Source organism: Oryzias melastigma, linkage group LG23 (genome assembly GCF_002922805.2).
Source record: "Oryzias melastigma strain HK-1 linkage group LG23, ASM292280v2, whole genome shotgun sequence".
NCBI classification, from domain to species: Eukaryota; Metazoa; Chordata; class Actinopteri; order Beloniformes; family Adrianichthyidae; genus Oryzias; species Oryzias melastigma.
In genome coordinates this window covers 18851901-18874474 of record NC_050534.1, presented here as the reverse complement: position 1 = coordinate 18874474, position 22574 = coordinate 18851901, and the positions used below count along the sequence as shown (strand labels likewise).

The 22574-nt window shown below is 40.0% G+C and overlaps 1 protein-coding gene across 9 annotated transcripts in view; it reads right to left on the bottom strand.

Moving 5' to 3' along the window:
• The window catches only part of LOC112159060 (proline-rich protein 36), a 93641-nt gene that overhangs the window by 51263 nt on the left and 19804 nt on the right, over positions 1 to 22574 (bottom strand). For all 9 annotated transcript variants that reach the window (XR_004947160.1, XR_004947158.1, XR_004947161.1 and 6 more), the window contains 4 exons: positions 17664 to 17826; positions 15385 to 15819; positions 12747 to 13184; positions 7583 to 7735 (listed from right to left, as the gene is read on the bottom strand). Coding sequence is in view for 2 of the 9 variants with exons in the window: in XM_036210225.1 (XP_036066118.1) it covers positions 7583 to 7735; positions 12747 to 13184; positions 15385 to 15819; positions 17664 to 17826 (1189 nt within the window). In the remaining 7 variants the exon portion in view is untranslated. The remainder of the gene's footprint in view (positions 1 to 7582; positions 7736 to 12746; positions 13185 to 15384; positions 15820 to 17663; positions 17827 to 22574) is intronic.

The following is a 22574-nucleotide window of genomic DNA, read 5'->3' as shown; positions in this document are numbered from 1 at the left end:
GCTGTTGCACATATTCACTTGTGCGCTGGGACCGGCAAAGAACGTCAGTTCCAACATGGTGTTCCTGCTTGAGCTCCCCGCTTTGGATTGCTGCTTCTTCGTAAGCTGATGCTTCAGCTTCGGCTGCAGCTACTGCTTTTTGACACTGCAAAACGTGAAGGCTGGCATCCAATTCAGCTTTCTTTTTCATTACATCAGCTTCTTTCTCTGCGTAAGCTAGCTGAGCTCGTGCTGCCTGTGCTTTGGCATGAGCTCTGGTGGCTGCAGAACTAGCTGAAGACTGCTGAGACGACCTTGTAAATCTTGATGACTGTGACCTTGCATCGAACGATTGTGAAGGTTGTGGCGACATTGGTTGCTTGTCTGAAACTTTTGCTTGCTCTTTTTCAGCAGCTTCATCTTGTCGCTCATTAGCAGATTCTCTGCCGTAGTTCCTTCCTGAGCGTAGACTCATGTTTGCTGAACTTTGGCCTGCTTGCTTGAGTGTTGTGATTCTTCCGTCTTTTTACTGTGCTGTCCTCACTGCACGTGACTTTATGCTGCTAGACAGCCAGCGAACAAATACAAGCACTATCAAGAGGAAGAGAAATTAAAGAAGCAAATTTTAATTCATCTTGGCAGTGCTTGTATTTGTTCGCTGGCTGTCTAGCAGCATAAAGTCACGTGCAGTGAGGACAGCACAAGCACCAAAAAAAAATCACATGACAGTACTAATATATATACTGTCTTTTTCTTTTTATCTTGATTGCTTGAAATAAACTAATTCCAATCCAAAAAAACTAGAAAAATTGCATTACCTCTGATAATGCTAGTGTGAATGCTTTTTGCTGTAGTCGCTGAAGATGCTGAAACTTTTTGCTGAAAATGGTTTACTTTAACTGTTGAGGGGATTTGCTGAAAATGCAAAAACTATTTGCAAAATCTTCAACTTGCTAAGACTGGAAATTGTGTTAAAGAACTATGAAAGAGCGCTGAAGTTGACCTAAATTTCTGAAAAATTTGCAGTAAAATTTCTTAAAATACATGCAACAATATTTAGTGTGTAGCTTAAATATGAGCTAAACTCCAAATTAGCCCAAAAAACCTTAGTAAATGCCAAATTAGCCAAAACAGCTAGCATGTTGCTTAAATACTAGCTAAACCTCAGAATAGCCTAAAATTCCTCAGTAAACTAAATTAGTCAAAAACGTTAGCCTGCTGCTAAAACGGTTAGCTAAACTCTAAATTAGCATATAAAACCTCAGTAGATAGCAAAATAGCCAATAGTATGTTGTTAAAATATTAGCTAAATTCCAAATTAGCATAAAAAAACCTCAGCAGATGCCAAATTAGACAAAAAAGATAGCATGTTGCTTAAATACTAGCTGAATTTCAAAACAGCCCAAGATTCCTCAGTAAACCAAATTAGTTAAAAACGTTAGCCTGCTGCTTAAACAGAAGCTAAACCCCAAATGAGCCAATAAAACCTTAGTAGATAGCAAAATGGCCAAAATGTTAGCATGTTACTAAAATATTAGCTAAACTCCAAATTAGCATAAAAAAAACTTAGCATATGCCAAATTAGACAAAAAAGCTAGCATGTTGCTTAAATACCAGCTAAACTTCAAAATAGCCTAAAATTCCTCAGTAAACTAAATTAGTCAAAAACTTTAGCCTGCTGCTAAAACAGAAGCTAAACTTTAAATTATCCTATAATTCCTCAGTATAACAAAATTGCCAAAAACGTTAGCATGTTGCTAAAATATTAGCTAAACTCCAAATTAGCATAAAAAAACCTCAGCAGATGCCAAATTAGCCGAAAAAGCTAGCACGCTGCTTAAATACTAGCTAAACCTCAAAATAGCCTAAAATTCCTCAGTAAATGAAATTATTCAAAAACGTTAGCATGTTGCTAAAACAGAAGCTAAACTCTAAATTAGCATATAAAATCCTCAGTAGATAGCAAAATATCCAATAGTATGTTTTCAAAAAACTACAAAGTTTATGAATACCAAAAATACAAGCAGTAATGTCCTGAATGAGCTGAATGTTTTGATACAAAAATTGCTGAAAGTGTGTTTGAGTTTTTGCATGAAGAAAATGTACAGAAAGGAGCAGGAGAATCACTGTAAATGCTTACTAAGCATTCACACTATAACACACTTCTCCAAATAAACTTCCCATCAACCCATTTGAGTATCCACCTGCTTCTGGCCCTCTAAAGGCATTCTGGTCAAATCTGGTGCACTTAATGAACCAAAATTAACATAACTTATAGGTTTTCTATGTAAAATTAATATTTTTAAAAGGATATTACAGAAATAAAGGAGAGCTTGGTCACTAAAGTAACAATCGAGCAAAATTCCACAAAAAACAAAATCCTCATAAATGGATTTGAGGCATATTTTGAAAAACATTTCCTAATTTGTTAGAATAAAACGTGAAACTGGAAAGTTTTTACCCCATAATCCTGCCTTTCACACTCTGACCCCCCCCTCTCTAGCTCTGAAGTTCTCATAGTCACACCCAATTAAAAGCGGATCAGTGACAGTGTGGCTCCGAGCCCATGCAAATCCCCGGCCCACGCTGGCTCGGGGTGTGGAGTCGTCTTTGCAACCCGAGGGGGAATTCACAGCGTATGCTCTGCTGCAGACCCCCCCCCCTCACACACACACACAGGACCACTTGAGGAAAGCCTCCAGATCATAGAAAGTTTTTTCCGTTTGTCCTGATTGCGTTATGCAACATTTACACACTCCTCCTTCGGTTAGGATGTCTTCAGTTGGGGTAATAAGACGGGTAATGTAATCCGTCAGGTGAGGAATCAGGAACTGTTGCCTCTGCACGTCGTTTAAGGAGTCGTTGGGAGGAAATCCCTGGGATAACCGCGGCTGTAACCTAATGTGGTGGGACACACTTTCGGTTAGCCCGGGTATTAGTCCATCATTAGCCAGGAGCAGCCGCCAGATTGAAAAACACTTTGCAAACATGGAGACTGATAACAAACCACTAATCCTGAGTTTAAGTGCTGCACGCATTTTACCACCCACTCAGGGTCACACTGTTCCAAACTCAATAAGCTGAAAGCAATAAACAAATATCATCCTTTAACTTTCTAATATCTTCTGAATGTTTAAGGTCATTTCTAAATAAACAACAGTTTTACAAATGAATCTAAGTATTTAAAAATTAGTTCCTGAAAAGTTGATTCACATTTATTTAGAAATATTGAATAAATATCTGGAAAATATTGACTCCCACATGGTTGATAGAAGTTCCTAGAGTGTTTTATACTCTTGAAATACCTGTTCAACCTGTGAGTCTTTGGCATCATTTTAAGATTATGAAGATAAGAAATAAAGGATTTATTCAAAGGCTGCTTTGGATGCCGTCTACCTCTCAGACTTCATATTTCGAGTTGATAAACTTGAGTTAGATTCAGTGAATGTAAAGTTCTGATTCTCCTTTTGGTTTAAGGCTGAGACTTTTCTTGTTAGTTTAACCTCAGTTGAAGCACTTCTGCTTATATTTTTACTTCATCCTCCTCTACTGGAGGACCTCAAACCAAAACAGATGCCAAAAAATGCTGCAAGTATTCTATAAAAACTATATTAGCTTATAAGAAGTGTAAAAAAATGATAAATAAGTGCCACATGAATTCTAAAAACCAGAATTCAAAAAGAAAGAAGCTGAAAAAAATCCAGAAATGCCCTAATTTTAAACAAACTAAATGAAAAAGTTTTTTTGAAGCTGAAAAAACAGCAAGTAAACTCAAAAAGGAGCTAAATAATGTCACAAAATGCAAAAAATCTAAAATGTTCTATTAGCTGAGGTGTATCATGGACTAAAAAAGATGAAATATTGTCCAAGAAAAAGTAAATTCCATAACATTTGTTTTACTTACCTAATCAATAACCTATAGCTAAAAAGAAACATTACATTTTAATACTTTTATTCATCATTACCTTCTAATTTCTTTAGAAATACTACTTCAGAATGCAGAAATATCTCTAAAACAGCAGAAAATGAAAATCAAAATAATGACAAACTTTCAGGGATGTAAAGGATAAAAAAGTTAATCTAGTACTGAAAATAACTAAAGTATTGGTTCAAAACCACAGACACAAACAAGATTTTGTTTGTAAAAAAGTAATTTTTGGTGAACACTGTCTGTCAGTTTCTCCTCCTGTTGAGTCCCTAATGTCTTAACATCTTATAGACACGTTTGTGTTTGTTACTTTAATTAAAAAGTACCAGTAATAAAAAAAAAGGTGTTTCTTTGTGAAAAGTAATTTTCCTTTATAGTTTTAGTATCCTAATAAATCAAAAATGTCCAGAATTGATTTATAGATAAGAACTGAACTGAAACATATCACCACAAAGTTATTCAATCTATTGATTTGTGAACTAGAATCATATCGACTTGTGAGAACGAAAGTACACAATCTTTTTTAGATTCATATTTTGTCTATAAATGTAAAACTAATGATGCTGGACAACGTTGGAGAAAACAAATGACAAGTTAACACGATGCTTAATTAGTTAAACCAAGAATAAAATCTAAAAAAAAGAGTTTCATGTGAGAAAAGCAGGTGAAGCGAAAGTTGAAATGATTGAAGACACATTTCCATCCAACAGAATTCCTTCCCTATAATGAAGTCAGCTTTTTACAGTCTTTTTAAGTACAATCTTTTTTATATATATATATAAAGTGCATTGGATTCTGTGTCCTGATTGGCTCATTTTCAATCAATCAAGGCGTCCAGTTTTCTACATTTTAACAAATCTTTGATCAGATCTTTGCTTTCCTTCTATAATCCTGGAAACTTGAACTTTCAGAGATTAAACAAAAGAGAAAAGTGTATAAAGTGTGAAGTGAGGAGTTTTAATTTAAAATCACAATTCAGATACGACTTATCGTGGGATGTTTTTTGTTAAACCAACACCGTACTATCGTACTATGATGATACGTATCGTGTGGGCGATAAAAAGCGTCTATCATGTCGTTTCTCTTCTATCGTTTTCCTCTGTTTATTTTTATTGCTAAACTTTAGAGGAAAAAAATGTGTTTTCCTATTAAGAAACTTGAAACTGTTGTGCACTTTAAAAAAATGCTTCTTATTTGTAACTATTTAGTTACAGGTTACTTAAGAAAAGTAAGTAAACATACTGGTATATCGTAATTTTTATCGTGATATATATCGTTGTTGTGGTATAACATAATCTGTATCATGATATACAATTTTTTCCATATCGTCCAGCACTACTGTACTATAGATCTGGGCAATATGATTAAAAAGATGATCGAAGGAAAGAAAAAGATAACTTTTTAATTAGTTTGTCTTCTTTTTGGAGGTAAAATTTGAAGAATCTATTTAAAAAAGGGGGATTTTTGACCATAAAAAAGCTGCATTTAAAGCATATTTTAAGAAAAAGAGTTGAATAAAAAGGAGTTTTAAGAGTTTTAAACCTAAAAAAAAAACATGTTAATATTTTTAAATTTGTAAAAGTTGGAGAAAATTCTGAAAGGAGAAATTCCAAATCTGGAAGACCGTTAGATTTTTTTATAACAGCAGCTCAGTGAAGCCCGAAATCCTCTTCAGATGTAGATTCATGTTGGTCTGATAAAATCTGTCTGCGCTCGCCAAAGCTCGAGTCCAGGACAGATTTTATCAGCTGGTTCGCTGCTGCTGCTGCTGCTGCAGAGCCCACCCGGAGTCCTGCTCTTCCTCAGGGCAAAGGTACTCGGGGTCAACAAATGTGTGTTGGGTCAAACAAGCAGGTTTAACACCTCGTCGGGGATTAGCAGGCTTTCTGAAAGAGCTGGAGGAAGTCCTCCTCGGCTCATATCTCTGCAGAGCTCAGTCAAGCATTGCAGGGATGCACAATCTTAACGCACACCTTAACAAACACACAACAATAACCAGGCCGTTCAGGGGTTGAGTGCTCAGATAAACCCTGCAGCAAAGCAGACGTCAGAGAGAACAGTAAAGGTAGCAGAAAGAACAGCTGGTTTTATTTTTATCAATGCTATGCAGCCAGAAAAAGATTTTCCTAAAGACATTTTGGAGGTTTTTAGGAGATAATGTGGGGAAATTCTTGTGAATTTTTAGTGACATTGTGGCAAATATTTATTTAACTCCCTTATTGTGAAAGAAAAATACAGGGTACCAGGTTATAAAATGATCTTGAACCACAAAGCAAAGAGACTAAATCATAAACACATATAAAAATATAAAATATAAAAAATATGAACAATTGTTTATTATTTTGTTGATATTTTATAGTTATATTTTGTGCTCAAACTAAACATTTTTCCCTATATTTACTCATATTTTTTCTTTACGTTTATTGTTTTGAGAGAAAAAAGGAACCAATAACTTTATTAATTAAAGAAAATGTTAAAGTCACATTAATTGTCACCTGTTTTTTCTTTCAGATTTATTTTGTTATTAGGGCTGTGAAAGTTAACATGAAAATAAATAAATAAATAAAACATTTAAAAAAAACACGTTAATATTAGTGAAGCTGTGAGATCAGTGCAATAAAATAAACTTTTATTAAATTAAAGGTATAATATGGAATTTGTTTGTAGTTTTTGGACAAAAGTGATTTTTTATTTTAATAAATAAGGCGGTAGATGAACGTCCAGAGCAGGACACCCACTATTTGGGGGCGGAGCCTAACAAAGCTGTCGGGTATAATAGAAATCCACCAACAAGGAAGTTGATCATAATTTTATTTTGGGATGGGGAACTACGTGAATTTTCATTTAAAAACATGTTGGTTAGTTTGTTGACAAATTTTATTCTTGCTGTTTTTATAAAATTACAACTAAAACTTTCATTCTATGTTGTAAAAACAGTTTGTTAAACATTTTTGGGGTTTTCATAGAAAAATAAATCCCATTTTTCCAGATGGAATTTTCTGTTTTTGCATGATTTTATTGTGTGAATATAACATGGAAAAATGAAGGTAGTGTCACATAGGTGAGTTTTGTGCTGATTAAAATTATACCAAATAAGCAAGTAGTCTTCCAAAATGAAAATACAGAGGTAAATTCAAAAGTATTTTAGACTCTAGTTCCAGAGGGTTCAAATTAAAACGCTCCAAATGTACAATTTTGTGTGTGATTTCATATTGTGATTATTTTCAGATAAGTTATAAGTGGTTGGCAAATATTGTAACTAAATAAATGAATTGTGATTAATCGCGGTTAATTTTTCTCCAGGTTTGCGATTAATTAGTTGTATTTTTTTAATCGCCCTAATTATTTTTTTTTTTCATAAAGTGGAAAAGAATAAAAGAAAAATGTCTTTTGGAGTGGGGTTTGTTCCTGCCGGTTTTCAGGTGTTCACAGGTGGAGGCGTGTCTTCCTCCTCTTCTGTATTTAGGGTGAACCGCCCGCCTCATTAAATATAACTAATATTTCATAAATAATTTGCTTTTTAGTGGTCCAAATGTAATATATGATCATATATATGGATATAGTTAACTCTGAAAAGCTTAGGAAAATCATGGCAGGGCCCCTTTAATAAAAATAAAAAGTTTTGAGAGCATTTTGACACCAGGTGTGTTGCGTTGGACTCTTGCTGAAGTTCACCTGTGCTGGGCGAAGGAGACCGAGAGGAGTCTGAAGGCTGCTCCAGAGAAAGACAAGACGGTGACGGGGGAGCGATGGCCTCCAGGTCGTCAAAGATGTGGGAGAGGCTGCAGCTGAACCCAGAGCAGTGAGACGAGGAGGAGGATGAATGTCCTGCATCAGTTATCGAGAAACATCAGCATTATTACAAATAAAAACAGAGAGATCTGTCTTTAGGAGGTAGTTTTGCAACATCAATTTAGTCCTTGTTATGTTTTTATAACCTAAGATTAATTTAGAACAATTATTAGTGAGATGAATGATGGTTTAATACAATTTAAAATATTCTAAAAAGTATTAATTATTTATAAACTTATTAAAAGTGATTTTTTTCCTTTACCCTAAGAGATAAAATCATGGGTAAGAGAGCCGTAGCAGACACAATATAATGCCATTTGATTGGATAGAATCTAGACCAATCACTGAGCTGTTTGATAAATTGAACTTATGAACCTAAAACCAAAGACTGGAGAAAGCGAGATGAGAGACAACACATCTAAGAACATGTGTTCCAAACACAAAAACATTTTTTGTAAGTAAATATTTTAATTTGCAAATTATTAGGTTTTATTCTTAAAACTTTACATTTTGTTTCCAATTTAAGACATTTTGATCTCAAAACTGGGACTTTTGTCTATCATGTGGTGACACAAAAGTTTTCCTGTTGCAGAGCCTGATGGGTAAACAGGATTTTCTGTTCAGTCTTGAAGTGACAGAGCATCCCCATATCATGACACTACCACCACATTTTGAAATGAATGTTTTTAGGTTCTTTCCTGAATCTGGATGAAATGATTTATTGATTTCTATTCCTACTATCCATCCAGATTGGTTTGTCAGAGGCAAGTTGATATTCAAATCAACCTCTACCGTCACAAAATTGTTTCAAAATGAGATCAGTCGATAATATTGAGACATGTCTGTTCTTGCAGAAGTAAAAAGTAAAGACATTACAAATGGATCAATAAAATATTAAGTTTGGATCAGTGAAGTATACCAACAAGGATTGTAAAGCGCAGGACTTCCACAGTTTCTTCCTCTCGATGCTTTGCCCCGCCCTCATAATTACTGGCCAATGACTGAGGAGATCTTATCTTATTGAGTTAAATACAGGTGTAGAAAATGTCCTTATGCTTGGATAAACTCTCCCTTCTCCTCCTGGATGTGGAGTGCTGCAGGACCTCCTGCTGCAGCTCCCACGGAGGTGATGGCTGTTCCCAGAGCTCCCTAACGTCAGAGCCGCACACCGGCGCCCGCCCCTCTTTCACTGCCTACCGGAGGCCCGCCCCTCTTTCGCCGCACGATGAATTCACTGCTCGCAGCCTGTCAAACATTAATCCTGCACAGATGCTGCTGGTTTATTTATTGTGAAGAGTTCCACAAAAACCTACAAAAAATGAAATCCTTTCAAGATTTTTTCATTACCGAGGCTTATGTCTTACTCGAGGTGTGTCTGGATGACAGCTGCTTCAGTTTGAAGACAATCTGAGTTGAAGGTTTTCCCTCACTAATCCGAGAGGTGGAAAGTCGAGAACCTTTTTAAATGATCGTCTTGACGAAAATAAGAAAAAGATGACAGTTCAGGACCAGAGCTGCTCCTGCTTGGGTCTTTCCTGGCGTATTGAACGAGCTCCGCCGGAGAACCCTATACTTAACACAACAAGATGGCGCTTGGAACGGACTAGAAGAGTGTTTTGGACGCGCAGTTTATACACGATAAAACTCTGCTTTTTACACCCGTCTTGGGACAACTTCAGACTATGATATTACAGACTAAACAGCCGTTTTCTGAGCGTATTTATCACAGTTCTCAGAGTCAGTGAATGCACCAGGACTGAAGTTACCACCCTCATCGATTTTGATTGGTCCTCGTGTTAGCCCCCCCCAACGCACCATAACGGGGCCAAAAGTTTTGTGACTGAAACTTTCAGATTCGGAAACGAAAAAATAAAAAGAGTTGAAACTGAAAAATCAGTTTTTAAATTGAAATTTTTAGTTTTGAAACCTAAAAAACAGAACATTTGAAGCTGAAAATAACTAAGTTTATTTTCGAATAGCAAAAAGTTTTGGACATGTATATATATTTTTTTGACTAAACATCAATATTTTTTTTCAATTTGATTTATTTGGGTTTCAAATAAAATTGGCCCCAATTTAGCTCCAAAGGCTTTGTTTACAAGCTTTGGTTTGTCCGGTTGACGGCAGTCTAAAAGCAAACCAAACATTAGATTCAGGACTCAGATCAATGGACTTTTCCAGTCGGAATACATCCTTAATAGCAGGATTTAACTGACAAACTAAAAGCCTCTCCAGCCTGACAATGGAAGACTCCCATCAAGAAGGTCTGGTTTGGTGTTAGCCTGGAAACAGACGTACAGTTCCAGAAGTTCCCCTCCTACAAACAAAGGGCAAAGGAAACTGCCCTTTGTAATTACCCCATGTAAGAGTTACTACTTTCATCGCTTCACAGCTCCTGGAGACAAACGGCCCGGCTAATGACGGCTGGTGGAATTCCGTCTGCTTTAAGAACCAGAGGATTAGCGGGTGAAACCATTTCACCGGGAGGTGTTTGGTCATCAACCTGAAAAGGCCTCGTTGAGGCTTTTCTCACATTAGAGATGCAGAACAGCTTGGCACCAACAAAGGGATAATATATACGGAGGCGCCAGAAGGAAAAAGCAAACTCAGCTCCTCGTGGACGAGTATGAATGTAAACACCTTCAAGTATGTGAACAACGGCGCGCACGCACCGCTGCACTATTGTGCACTTGAGCAGCTCGGCGCTCCGCTCGGAGAGACAATGGAAGGACTTGACTCGCCACTTCAAAGCATATTGCTGCTGTCAACCCGGGCTGTCATTCGGAGGCCATTGAGGCCACGCCGAGTTTTTCGGGGAGGTTAAGGGTAACGCTGGGGGGTCGGTGGGTTTGATTTGACAGAGCGAAGGGAGGACAACGCCTCCTCTGTGTGCCTGCGCTCCTCTTTTTTCTGCTGCCTGTGGCCTGGACCGGGCCAGGCCGGCCCAGGCCAGGCCTCATTGTCAGGGACAGTTGACCCCCAAAGCGATGATGCTGAAAACAGGCCAGTCTGAGGTCACTCTGTGACTGTAAGGGATCTGAGAAAACCATACGACAGGTCACCAGAGGGTGAGGAGACGAGGAGTTCCTGGAAATAGTTTCTGCTGCAGATGCTGCTTTATGGGAAAGACCTGTGTTCTTTCAAAATAAAACGCTTCTTCAGAATCATTATAAATACTACTTTTTGACAAAATTACAATGAAAGCAGGGTCTGAAATATATTTTTCTAAGTAACTAATAAAAAAAGGTGTTTTTAGTAGGGTTACGTTGATAAAATTGACCTGAATTTATCTAAGCTTAATAGATCAGTAATCGGTCCATAAAAGTAGAGATTGATCTAACGCATAATGCTTAAGTCTGCTAGCTTGATGCTAACGTATAATGGGATTTCCCATAGGACCAGACAGAAAATTTAGAGAGAGAGAGAGAAATTATTAGGGGTTCTGTGTCTTTCCGTGTCTCTCTGACCCAGTTTGAAGCCTTGCTGTCCCGCATCAGTCCGAGAAGCGAAAAATAAAAACTAGATTTTTTATTATTGTCCTGATGAAAAAAGGAAAAATATCATAAAGTTTAGGAGGACAACGATCGGATCGATCCTCCGTGTTGGATTTGGACTCCACCTGTTGATTAAGTCACTGAACACGTCACATATCCAAAGTTGAGTCCCTAAATGTTGACATGACGTCTTGTCCTCGCCAATGTTCAGGTTTTTTGGCTAAAACCCGAAAAGCTGCGTTAATGTCCTAACGTTTAGGAGGCCCGAGCAGGCTGCCTCCACAAGCCACTCTAGCTCTGTGTCTGGCCGCCAGCTCTACCCACTAATCCAGTCGCTAAAAAGACTGTGTCTGGTTCGTGGCCAGTACCGCATCTAGTACTGGTTCAGGTCCAGTACCCGGTCCCATAACAGGTTAGGGTACTGGAACCGATCCAGTACAGCGAAGCAGAGGGCACTGGTACCCAAACCTGGTACCGGCACCCTAAGCCGAAAGTGACCAAACATCAATTTGTGATGACTTGGGAGTGAGAATCTATTGGTTACATAATTCCATTATGGAGACACAAAACCGCTTTTCTCAGCGTCCAAACCAGCAGATTTAATTACAGTAATTTAAAGAATGAATCTCTGGAGCTCCAGTGTTAAAGGGTTAAATGTTTTTGTGTCTTCGGGTGAACTGACTCCTCAGCCGTCTGCATACTGCTGCAGCGGAACCCTTCTGTCGCTGATTTGACGATGACCAGAACTGACAGAAGGAACGTCTAAACTGAGACGGAACGTGTAAGAAACCAGAATCATTTTTCATTCTTTACACGCCGCCACACTGAGACTACACTGAACTTGAATTGCCTCCATCTGCGATAAAATAAATGAACTGGTGACACTTGCTCCGAGTCTGTTCAGAGGAGAACAGCATGCTCCAATACAGCCTGCCCCCCCGCGGTACAGCACCACGCTGAGAACAGTAGATGCCTCTTACAGACACGACCAAATCCCTGCACAATTTCCACATTGTTTGCTTTCTTTGCTGAAGTTCCTGGAGAAGTCAGATGTCAGTGGCCCTGTCCTTTATGCCCATTGGGAACGGTAAATTAGCTGCTGCTGGAAAGCCTGGAAGGTATTCTATTGTGGGGGTTCAGTCCAGCGCTGTGCCGCTAGCGAGCGCCGGTCAGTGTGGATTTATGACCATCGGCTACACGTTTCCCCCCAAAAGCTCAGAGAATAGTGAAAGCGCCGGGGTACCCGGGCTTGAGGGGCACGCCACACGAGGTGAGAACTCCATTGTTGGGGCCTCACGCCTTTTGTACGGGGAATCAAACGCTACCAGCTTTTCATCAAAAGCCCTCCTGATTTAAGGGGAAAGAGAAAAGCTTTCAGCGTTACTCCTAACGTGGTGGGGGGGGGAGTGGGAAAAACAAGCCGACGGCATAAAGTGATGATGGAAGGGGGGGTCTGAATGCAGCTTCGATATGACCTTTCCTCTTTGTCCAGAGTTTGGATATTCAACCATTTTCTTGGACAACCTGAGGGATGTGACGAGCTCGGTTCTCACCTCTGATGGGGGTGATGGGGGGCAGGACAGGCCAGCGGTGGGACCCCAGCCGGGACTCAGAAGGAGTAAAGTTCCTCTCCAGTCTGGAATGGGGAGTGGACCTCTGTGGGCTCAGGCAGGGGCCGGGGGAGGACGGGGTCGCACAGCCTCCAGGAGACGCTTCTGCAGGTGTATCTGTGTGGACGTCTGCTTCTTCAGAGCTCCTGGTGCTCGAATGAGGTCCTTCTCCAGGGGAATGGATCCTCTGCCTTTGGACCGGGGAGGGCGGTTCTGGTCGAGAAAGGACAGACTCGGCGAGCGGAGTGGGGGCAGCAGAGGGGCTGTGAAGGGACTGACGATGGTTTGATACTGTTGGAGGGTCGGAGGTCGGAGAAACCTGCTTCACTCGCTGATCTGAGGAGAAACTATCGACGTCTTCTGGATCCGAATCCATGAAATCTGAAGTAAAAAGACAAGAAATGTCAGAAGAAAACCTCAATGTACCCAGAAAGCAACTAATTTAAATATAAGCTTATAAAAACTATCAAAGTTATAATCAGGGCAAGTGTTCACTTGTGGCATTGAGACCTCCGATGAAAATTGTGTTTTTAGCTTGTTCTCGGGCCATTTTTCGGATGATGGAGGACATATATAAAGAATAATAATGTCTAAATTGCATTTCTGAGTATTTCTTTACTCAAATCACTATGAATCAGGAGCAAACGAATAAATGTGGTCTTAAAAAGATTGTATTTATTGCGTAGAAAATATGCTGGGCAGGCCACAAGCTTGTACAAATTGTTCAAAGGCAATGCATTGTGGTCTATATCAGGGGTCTGCAAACTACGGCCCGTGGGCCGGATCCGGCCCTCCTCTACATTTGGCCCAGCCGCCAAACTGTTTTGGCTAAATTAGACATTTTTTCCATTTTTTAGGCTAATTTAGCATTTTGCTAATATTTCAGCTACATGCTAGCTGCTTTGGCTAATTTAGGCTTTTTTCAGTTTTTTTAGGCTAATTTGGAGTTTAGCTAGGATTTTAGCTTTATGCTAGCTGTTTTGGCTAAATTAGACCCTTTTTGAGTTTTTTTAGGCGAATTTGGCATTTAGCTAATGTTTCAACTACATGCTAGCTGTTTGGCTAATTTAGGCTTTTTACTGTTTTTTTAGGCGTTTAGCTAATATTTTAGCTTTATGCTAGCTGTTTTGGCCAAATTAGACATTTTTCCATAGGCTAATTTGGCATTTAGCTAATATTCCAGCTACACTGTAGCTGTTTTGGCTAATTTAGATTTTTCTGAGAATTTGGCACTTCACTAATATTTTAGTTAGCTTTCAATTTCCGTGTTTTTTGCTATCAATTTAAGCATGTGTTTCCATTACACATGTGCTCAAAACTTTATTGAAATTCTAGAAAAGTCAAAAAAACACAATTTTGCAATTAAAGTTTCTATTAAATCATAACTGTGGATAAACAAAAACAACTCATGCAATAAGTCATTCAAAAACATGGATGTGAACAATTCTTTAAATTTATAGCAAATAAATTAAAATTTCTGCGACAACACTAACGCTCATCATCATCTATCAAAGGAGACGTCGGCGTCTTATTCAGGCCATGGAGCAGCGAACTATGTGGGAGTGGCTATGGATGAAGAGATTTTAGGAAATGGTGGTTGGTGATTGTGGATCCAACAGTTCCACATGACACACTCAACTTTTGATGAGCTGTGATGCTGTGGCTGCATGTTACTCATTTAATCTTTAAAAGTAATTTCGTAGCAGTTTTGAGAAATTATGTCAGTTTCGATACCCTTCAAAACCACCTCTTCCAAATGCCAACATTTTTTCGAAATTGTTATGTTTCTATTAGACATATTTATTACCACAAATCCAACTTCCGCAATTTCATGGTCAATGGAAACACAGCTACTGTATTTTCCTGAGTTTAGGTGGCAGTATTTTTAGTAGTTTAGTCCATAGTTTAGCCAGACTTATACTCAGAAGTGACTCATTTCTGTGTGTGTGGTTTTTTTTTAAACATAAATAGATTGAAACATTTGTTATTTTCCCCAAACAACCAGTTGCACTTTAGCTGTTATTTACGCTAACAACCACTAGAGGGCGGTGTATTTGTATCAGTTTTTGCTATAGGAGAATCTGAATTTTTTCGTCTTAAACATTGATATTTTTTCTCATTTGCATTAAAACATTATTGTTCTTGTTTTATTTTTGCGCCCTGGATTTTAGAGCCTATTTGGACCCTATCCTCGCTACTTAATTTTTCTTTAAAATGCATATATGACATCACAGATTTCGTGAAGTAAAAACCTAGTAAATATGAACATTTGACAAAAACAATTTATAAATTCACTTTGTTCTAATGATGAAAAGTTGGATGTTTTATTTTAAAAAATAAAATCAATTACAAGTAAAATTTTCACATGAAAAATCGTTCAAACGCATTACATTCTGGTCTATATTTGCTAATCTAGTAGCATCAATGCATGCTAGTTTTTTGCAGGGACTTCTGGGAGATTTCTGGCGTACTTAATTTAGAATTATAGATTTAGACAGCTGCACTAAATAGTGAGCAGTGAAGGAATTCAGCCGGGTGTCCTGTCTTTTCCAGGTGTGTCAGTGACTGGGTGAGAGTTTACCAGAAGTGTTTCGGCTGTTTCTGCTGCTGCAGAGGTCAGTGCTGCGGCTGAACAAGCTGGAGAGTGGACGGCTGGACAGGGAGAAAGACCCCTGAGAGAGGGAGGACGGGGACATGCAGCACATCAGTCCTGCGGGTCCCAAGCTGAGCTCAGAGTCCGGTTTCACCGGAGTGGGCTGTAGAACCTCCTCCTTCAGAGATTCATCCGTTCTTCGTGGAGAACAGGAGCAAGAAGGATGGAAGGAGACTGGAGTAGGAATGGAGTTGCCAGAGTCAGGAGGAGGTGTGGTTTTATGGGGAGGAGTTGAATGAAAGCGGGACGGAGGTGGAGTAGCAGGAGTTTGGACACGGACGCCCTCAGAAGAACGTTCTCCTTCAGGCAGAAAAGGGCCGTCTGCAGCCGTCTGTCCTCTGACGTCTTTGGTCTGAAAGTGTCCTAAAAGAAGACAAAAAGAAACAAAAAACTCCATCACTACAGAAACAAAGATGCATTTTGAGCTTCCAAAATGTGCCAATGATATGTTCATTCCCTCTTCCGTCCCTCGTTTCCCTGCTGAGCAGGCTAACAAAAGCAGCGAGATGTTGGCCCCGCTGCAGCTGTGCGTTTCCCAACTCCACATTCACTAAAGCAAACCTAAAGGAGTCAAAGATGTTCTGATGGAGTGGAAGCTTTTTCTTTCTTATTTGTCACTTTTAAATGACTTAGATCACAACATAAATGTCAGAATTTACTGGAGTCAAAACAAATACTGTTTTCTGATGAGGATGGACAATAGACAGAAGAAGCTGTTCAAACCTGTTCAGCTTTTCATGAATGATCTGCTATTAATGTGGGGTTTTTTCAGGAAAGTTGAGCTCTGTTACACTATGCAGACCTGATTCGTGTGACGTGATAAATGAAGGAAAGACTGCCTGACAAAGTGAAACTAAAACATCTGCTTCCATGTAAAAAAAATGGAAGAACAAACAAGAATCTGTGAGGATGAAGACAGAAACTCTGTGCAAGAGTTGGTGTTGGTACAGACTTACAGTGGGGCAAAAACGTAGTTAGTCTTGAAATTTTCATCACCTCAACTTTGAGAGACAAAATTAGTAAATAAAATCCAGAAAATTATATTGTCGGATTTTTTTAAAGAATTTGTTTGCAAATTATGGTGGAAAATAAGTATTTGGCCAATAGCAAAAGTTCATCTCAATACTTACACACCTGATACAGGCCTGAAACAGGACGCGGTACAGTAAGCAGTACGGGTCGCGGTACAGGACACGGTACAAGATACGGTTTAGGATGTGGTACAGGGCTGGTGCAGGATGCGGAACAGAAAGCAGAACTGGTATTGAGATGGGGTACCGGTACCAGTCCGGTCTGGATCCCGGAACCGGTCTGTGTCCCGAGGGTTGGGGACCCCTGATTAGCATCTGTTGCCCGGTACCAAGCGTCCCTCGGACCGGTACTGGTTCGCAGTCCAGAGGTTGAGGATTTAATGGGAACAACCAGCACGTCAGAAAACGACGAGTTCTGGACACTCAAAACGTCAAGAGCTGATACGTAGAGGGCCTCAGCCAAATGTTCTTATATGATGAGTTATGACTAAAAATGTAGCTGCTCCTCTCTACGACCCTCCTTAAAGACCTGCAACACCTGTACGGGTCTAACCCCCAAAATCAGGTTTTAAGTCGCCCAGTTTCTGCAGTGAATGATGTAAGACCAACAAAAAAAATGTGCGAAGGGGAAAATGTTGTTTGAGTAAGCAAGTTTCCTCCTTTTTAGCATAAATTGTAGATTAAACTAGAAAACAAAGTAATTTCCTTTCACTCCATCAAGTCCACGCCGATTCACTCGTTACCTCCCCTGAACCCTCCTGCAGGAGTGTTGGGCCGACTGCTCTCGCTTCCTCCAGCACATTTCTGCACTGACTCCTTTAACAAAACCCTGCTGTCCCCATCTGTTACACACACATGTACTTGAATGTGTGTGTGTACTTGTGTGCATATGAATGACATGTGTCAGAGTGCACAGCCCTGCAAAGGGCGCAGCATGTCTCTGCAGGGAGGAGGGTCAGGGATGATTGTGAGGGGAGCCCAACGCCATATGGCGGAATAATTAGAAAGAGACTTCTGTGCTGAGAAATGTTCCCTTGTGGAAGGCGGCGTCCTGCTGTGCAGCCGAGCTGAGGCTGTAAGGAGATGCCTTCACAGCAGATGTGTGTTCTAGACTACCAGCAGGGCAGCGCTCTTCCTCATGAACGTTCACTCAAACTGGGACTCAGAGGAGCTCGCCTTCGGGACTTTGGGTCTTCGTGGTCTCCTCCTCGGATGGGAGCTCCTGCATGGACATGGAGTTCAGGAAATGCAGAGGATGGAGGTCTTCTTCAGGAGGAAGCCTCATGTGAGACAGGAACCGTGGACACATGGAGGGACGCTTCAGAGAACCGACACGGACCTGGGAAAAAAAATTAAAGTATAACTTCCTCCCATAAATGTTATGTGTAAGAAAAGGCTAAATGTGCAGCGATGTAATAATAGGTTTTTAATTAAAAAAAATTCAAAATAAAAGATAAAACTTAAGGATTCTGGTCATAAGTGTCCAAATTTCTACAGTCAGTAAATGCACCAACCCTGAAGCTCTCAGGTAAGCCCCGCCCCCACACCCTAAAAAGGGCCCAAAATGTAAAATATTTTGAGTTTTGAAACTTAAAAACAGAAAATTTGAAACAGAAAAAAAATCAAGTTTATATTCGACTTGCATAAATCATCATATTCAAAGTCTGTTTTTGATTTTATTTATTTTAATTGTTCAACAACAGTTTTTCAGCTTTCATTTCAACTTGTTAGATTTCAAGATTTCCAAAACCTTTGGCCCAAATTTGGCATTAAAATAAACCATCTCTTAGTTCATTTAAATGTAACATAAAAAAAAAAAATACTTAAAAGAAAATGGGATTTAATAAAATGATTATGATCAAAATCACAATATGTAAAAAATATATTATAATAGAACAAAATTATAAGAGAAAAACTTTAAAATAAAACATAAATGTTAAAATAACAGGAAAAGACAGAAGAGTGTATAAAGAAAGTGTTTTTTACTTATTCAATTCATAAAGAATAGAGCAGAAGTGACAGTTTGAAGGATATAAATGAATATATTCAAATAAAAGTGCTTTATAATACTTATTATGAAATAACTCACGTTTCTTAATAGTAAAGAAGATAAAAAACATATGTAATAAATAATAGTACTTTGCTTTATTTAAGAGAACTTTTTAGATAAATATTTAAAAAGGTAAAAGTTTGAAGCTTCATGTTAAAAAGAAAGGATGCTGTAACCACTGCCCCCTAGTGTTGACTGAACAGAAGAGCACCCTCTCCTCTGACTGTTTCCCTCTGGTGGAAATGAAAAGGAGGCAAAGGTTTGTTGAAAAGCAGCTAAAACATATCCAGGTTTAGAGACAAAAGGGGATAAATATTGAAAATGGAAAGCCGGCTGAGGCTCCGCCTCCATGTGACTCATTCACTGTGGCCTTCAGAGCAAACAGACTTCTGTTTGAACTGCATTCGCCTCAAAACAAAGTTCAGCTCGGCGCCCTTTCATCACACGACGGCACGCAGAAGATGTACGGATGCAACACGAGGACGAACACAAAGCTTCAGACAGCCGGGGGAGGGGGGGGGTCTGTCTGTCAAAGGAGGATCAGCTCTAAGTCCCTCCACCATCGCCACAGTCCCTTTTTTTCCAGATCTGGAGGCTTTAAAGATTTGCATTCTCATAATGTAAAAAGGGGAAAGTTGCGGTAGAACGAGAGGTGGGGGGGGCTCCTCTTTTTCCTCCCCTGCTGCCTCCTCCTCATCATCACCTGTCACTCGGACTGAAAGGGAGGCAGGAGAAGGCTTTGTGGGGCTAAAACTCTGTAGAAAAGAAAAGTTCGCTCAAGCAAAAAAAATGAAGATAATAGACACTCAAAGTCGTGGAGGTGGACTCTGGTAAACGGGGGGGAGCGTTCGTCACCTTTAGGTACAGTTTGATCCCAGACAATAGAAGTACAGCAGTTTTAACCTCAGATTTCAATACTCTCTTGATAAAAAAAATCACAAAGCAAACCATCAACTAAATAGTTGTGTATATATTAATAAAATAAAAAATACTAATACTGCTCGTTATTTTAAATGCACCACTAATGTTAGCTTGGGGTTGTAACAGACTGTAAGCTAGCGGGAGAGAGTGTAAACAACGGGATGATTAGCATAAACTTACTTCCAAACCAAGAGTCCGGCTCACAACTTAGAAGTAAATTTCTGATGAACTCCAGCCACTCTGCAGAAACTATGTTCTAGAAAACGACAAAGATTTTGGCTAAAATCGGCAAAATCATGATTAAAAGACCACTAGGATGACACATCCTCAAGTTGTCACATATTGACGTTTGGTAAAGACCGGTCCGCGTCAAAAATTTACGTTTTGGGTGTCCACAGCACATTAAAAATAGCCGAATTTGATACGGCCCAGCTCCCCAACCTCCGGGCCACAAACTGCTCTGGTACCGGGACGTGGACCACATCGGTACCCTAACCAGGTACTGGACGTGCGCAGTACTGGGCGCGAAACTGGTACTGGTTTAGGTACCCTAATCCCCGAATCCTAACATGGATATGCACAGTACTGGATGCAGACTGGAACTGATACCGTTAACTGGAACCGCATGGTCGTGGACAGTACCAGAGCTGCGTGTTCACCACCAGACATGGTACTGGTTTGCAGACAGGTTAGGGTTAGGGTACCGGAAGCGGCAAAACGTCTGGACTCCTGATTTAATTGGAACAGCTAGCACGTAAATTTTGGACGCTGCACTTCTCCCAACCTCCAGGCTGCAAACCGGTCTGGTACCAGGAGGCGGACTTCACCAGGTACTGGCGGCGCACAGTAACCAGAACCGATACACCGAATTAGGGTACCCTAACCTTAACCCGGTACTGGACACGCACTGTACCGGATGCAAACCAGTACCTCAAACTGGAAACGCATGGTACTGGTTTGAGGACCATCTTCGGGTTAGTTCTGGTACCCTAACCCAAACATTAACCCAGTAATGGACGCGCACAGTACTAGATGCGAACCGGAACCGATACACCAGTTTAGGGTACCAGAAATGGCCGGTACCCTAACCCTAACCCTAACCCTAACCTTAAAAGGAACCATTACCGCAAACTGGAACCACATGGTACCGGGCAGTACTGGAGCTGTGTGTTCACTACCAGATGTGGTACTGGTTTGCGGATCTGGTTAGGGTATCGGAAGCGGCCGGTACTGTGTCCGACAAAACGCCTGGACCCCTGATTCAATTGGAACAGCCAGCAAGTCAAAAAGTGATGCAAAGAGGTCCTTATAACCATGTGACAATATGTGACGACTTGGGAATGAGAACGATTTTATAAAAGATAAAAATATAGTTGGAGTTCAGTCTATCTAAAAGAAAAATGACTATTTTATGCTTTTTTTTTCTCTAACAACATTAAAAAAAAACACCAAGAATGGAGATATAGAATCATAATCAGAGGGATGTTTTCTAAAAGAGTTGAGCTCTGTTTGACCAGAACAGATGAACACTTGCTGTCAGATGTCACACAACCAGGCCTGCCAGCAGTGACACTAGAAAGGTCTGCAATTTCTGCAGACACCCAAACCACTGGCCCCCCTGGGCTCTGTTGGGACCCCCCCCCCAGGAAACAGGCTGACCTCCTGGCGTCAGGCAGCCCACACGCTGTCCTCACACAGCCAGACCTGTCTAATGTCATTACGGGCCTGTTTGTGGTCAACAGCTCCGTGATTGAGATGTACAACAAGTGCTGCTCCATGAATGTAGGAAGTCTATTAGTTAGTCCCAGATGGCCCGTGGAGGGACAGCCTTGCGTGCGCTCCTTCAACCCCCTCCGCCCCCTCACCTCTAAAACACACGCAAGCCCACTAGTATGCATAAGCAGTGATGCAGGCACACATGCACACGCTTAATTACTGTGCCTCTGAGTGAACCCTGTGACAGGCAGATGAATACGAGCAGAGACAGAAGTGTGTCTATGTCCCCGAGCCCACAGGAACAGAGAATTCTTCACAAGAAAGCCAGGCTCACGGCCTAACAAGGTTAAACCCCTGAAAAAGAGTGACTCTTTAAATCATGGAGATTTCTGTTTAGCGGGGTGTAATTAGCTTTGCTGCAGGGGAGGAGACGGGACCGGGATGCTGGCGAGAGGCAGCGCGGGGGGACCGCGACAGTGGGGCGCATTGTGGAGTCCGGAGGATTCGGGGAAGTAAATCTGATTATCAGCTCGTGTCAGCAGCCAGGCTCAGATGCAGCTTAGCATTCAGAGTAACTTTTTTTTAAACTTTCGATTGTTGGACAATGACCCGGCTTTGCAGGCGCTGGCGGCCGCAAACGGCCACACAGCTCAACGCAGCACGAAGACGCCACTGTGATGCAGATTCACCCGCGGGGACCGAGCAGCGCCACAAACGCAGACAAGATCAACATCGTTTATCAAGACGTTCTACTAAAGTTCCCCAAAGTCTTTTAAAGAATGTTTTCTGTGGGACGCTCCGAGGTCATTTTTAATTCCAAAATAAGTCAAGGTCAAAGCGGGGGTGTCTGAGCAGGACTGGACATTACCATTTACTTTCATATTAAATTAACTTATAAGTTCAAAATTCAACTTTTTCTTAGTTTTTAACATTAAAAATGATTAAAGTTACACCTATTTTTCCTATTTAAATCAGCAGATATAAAAAATTGTTTTCAGCACCAAACAAAAGTGGGTTTGACATCGGGAAAAAAATGAAACACGCCTAAAATTTGCCTATTTATTTGTTTTTATTGATAAAATGAATGCAAATCCCACCTTTTATCAGTTTAAATCAATGGATAAACAATTTGCCTACCAGACAAAAGTTTATTTAAAAATATAAAGAAATGAAACAATCATATTGTAAAATCAAGTTTTTTTTTCTTTTAAGTTCAAAATGTGCCTATTTGTTAGTTTTTAATGTGAAGAATATTTCAAGTTTAGCCTTTTTTTCCAAGTTTAAGTCATTAAATATGAGAAACTGTTTTCACAACCAAAGAAAAGTTTATTTGAAAATGAAAAAAAACAGAATTCCATAATTTAAATTATTTTTTTTCTTCCCGTTTTTTTAACATACAT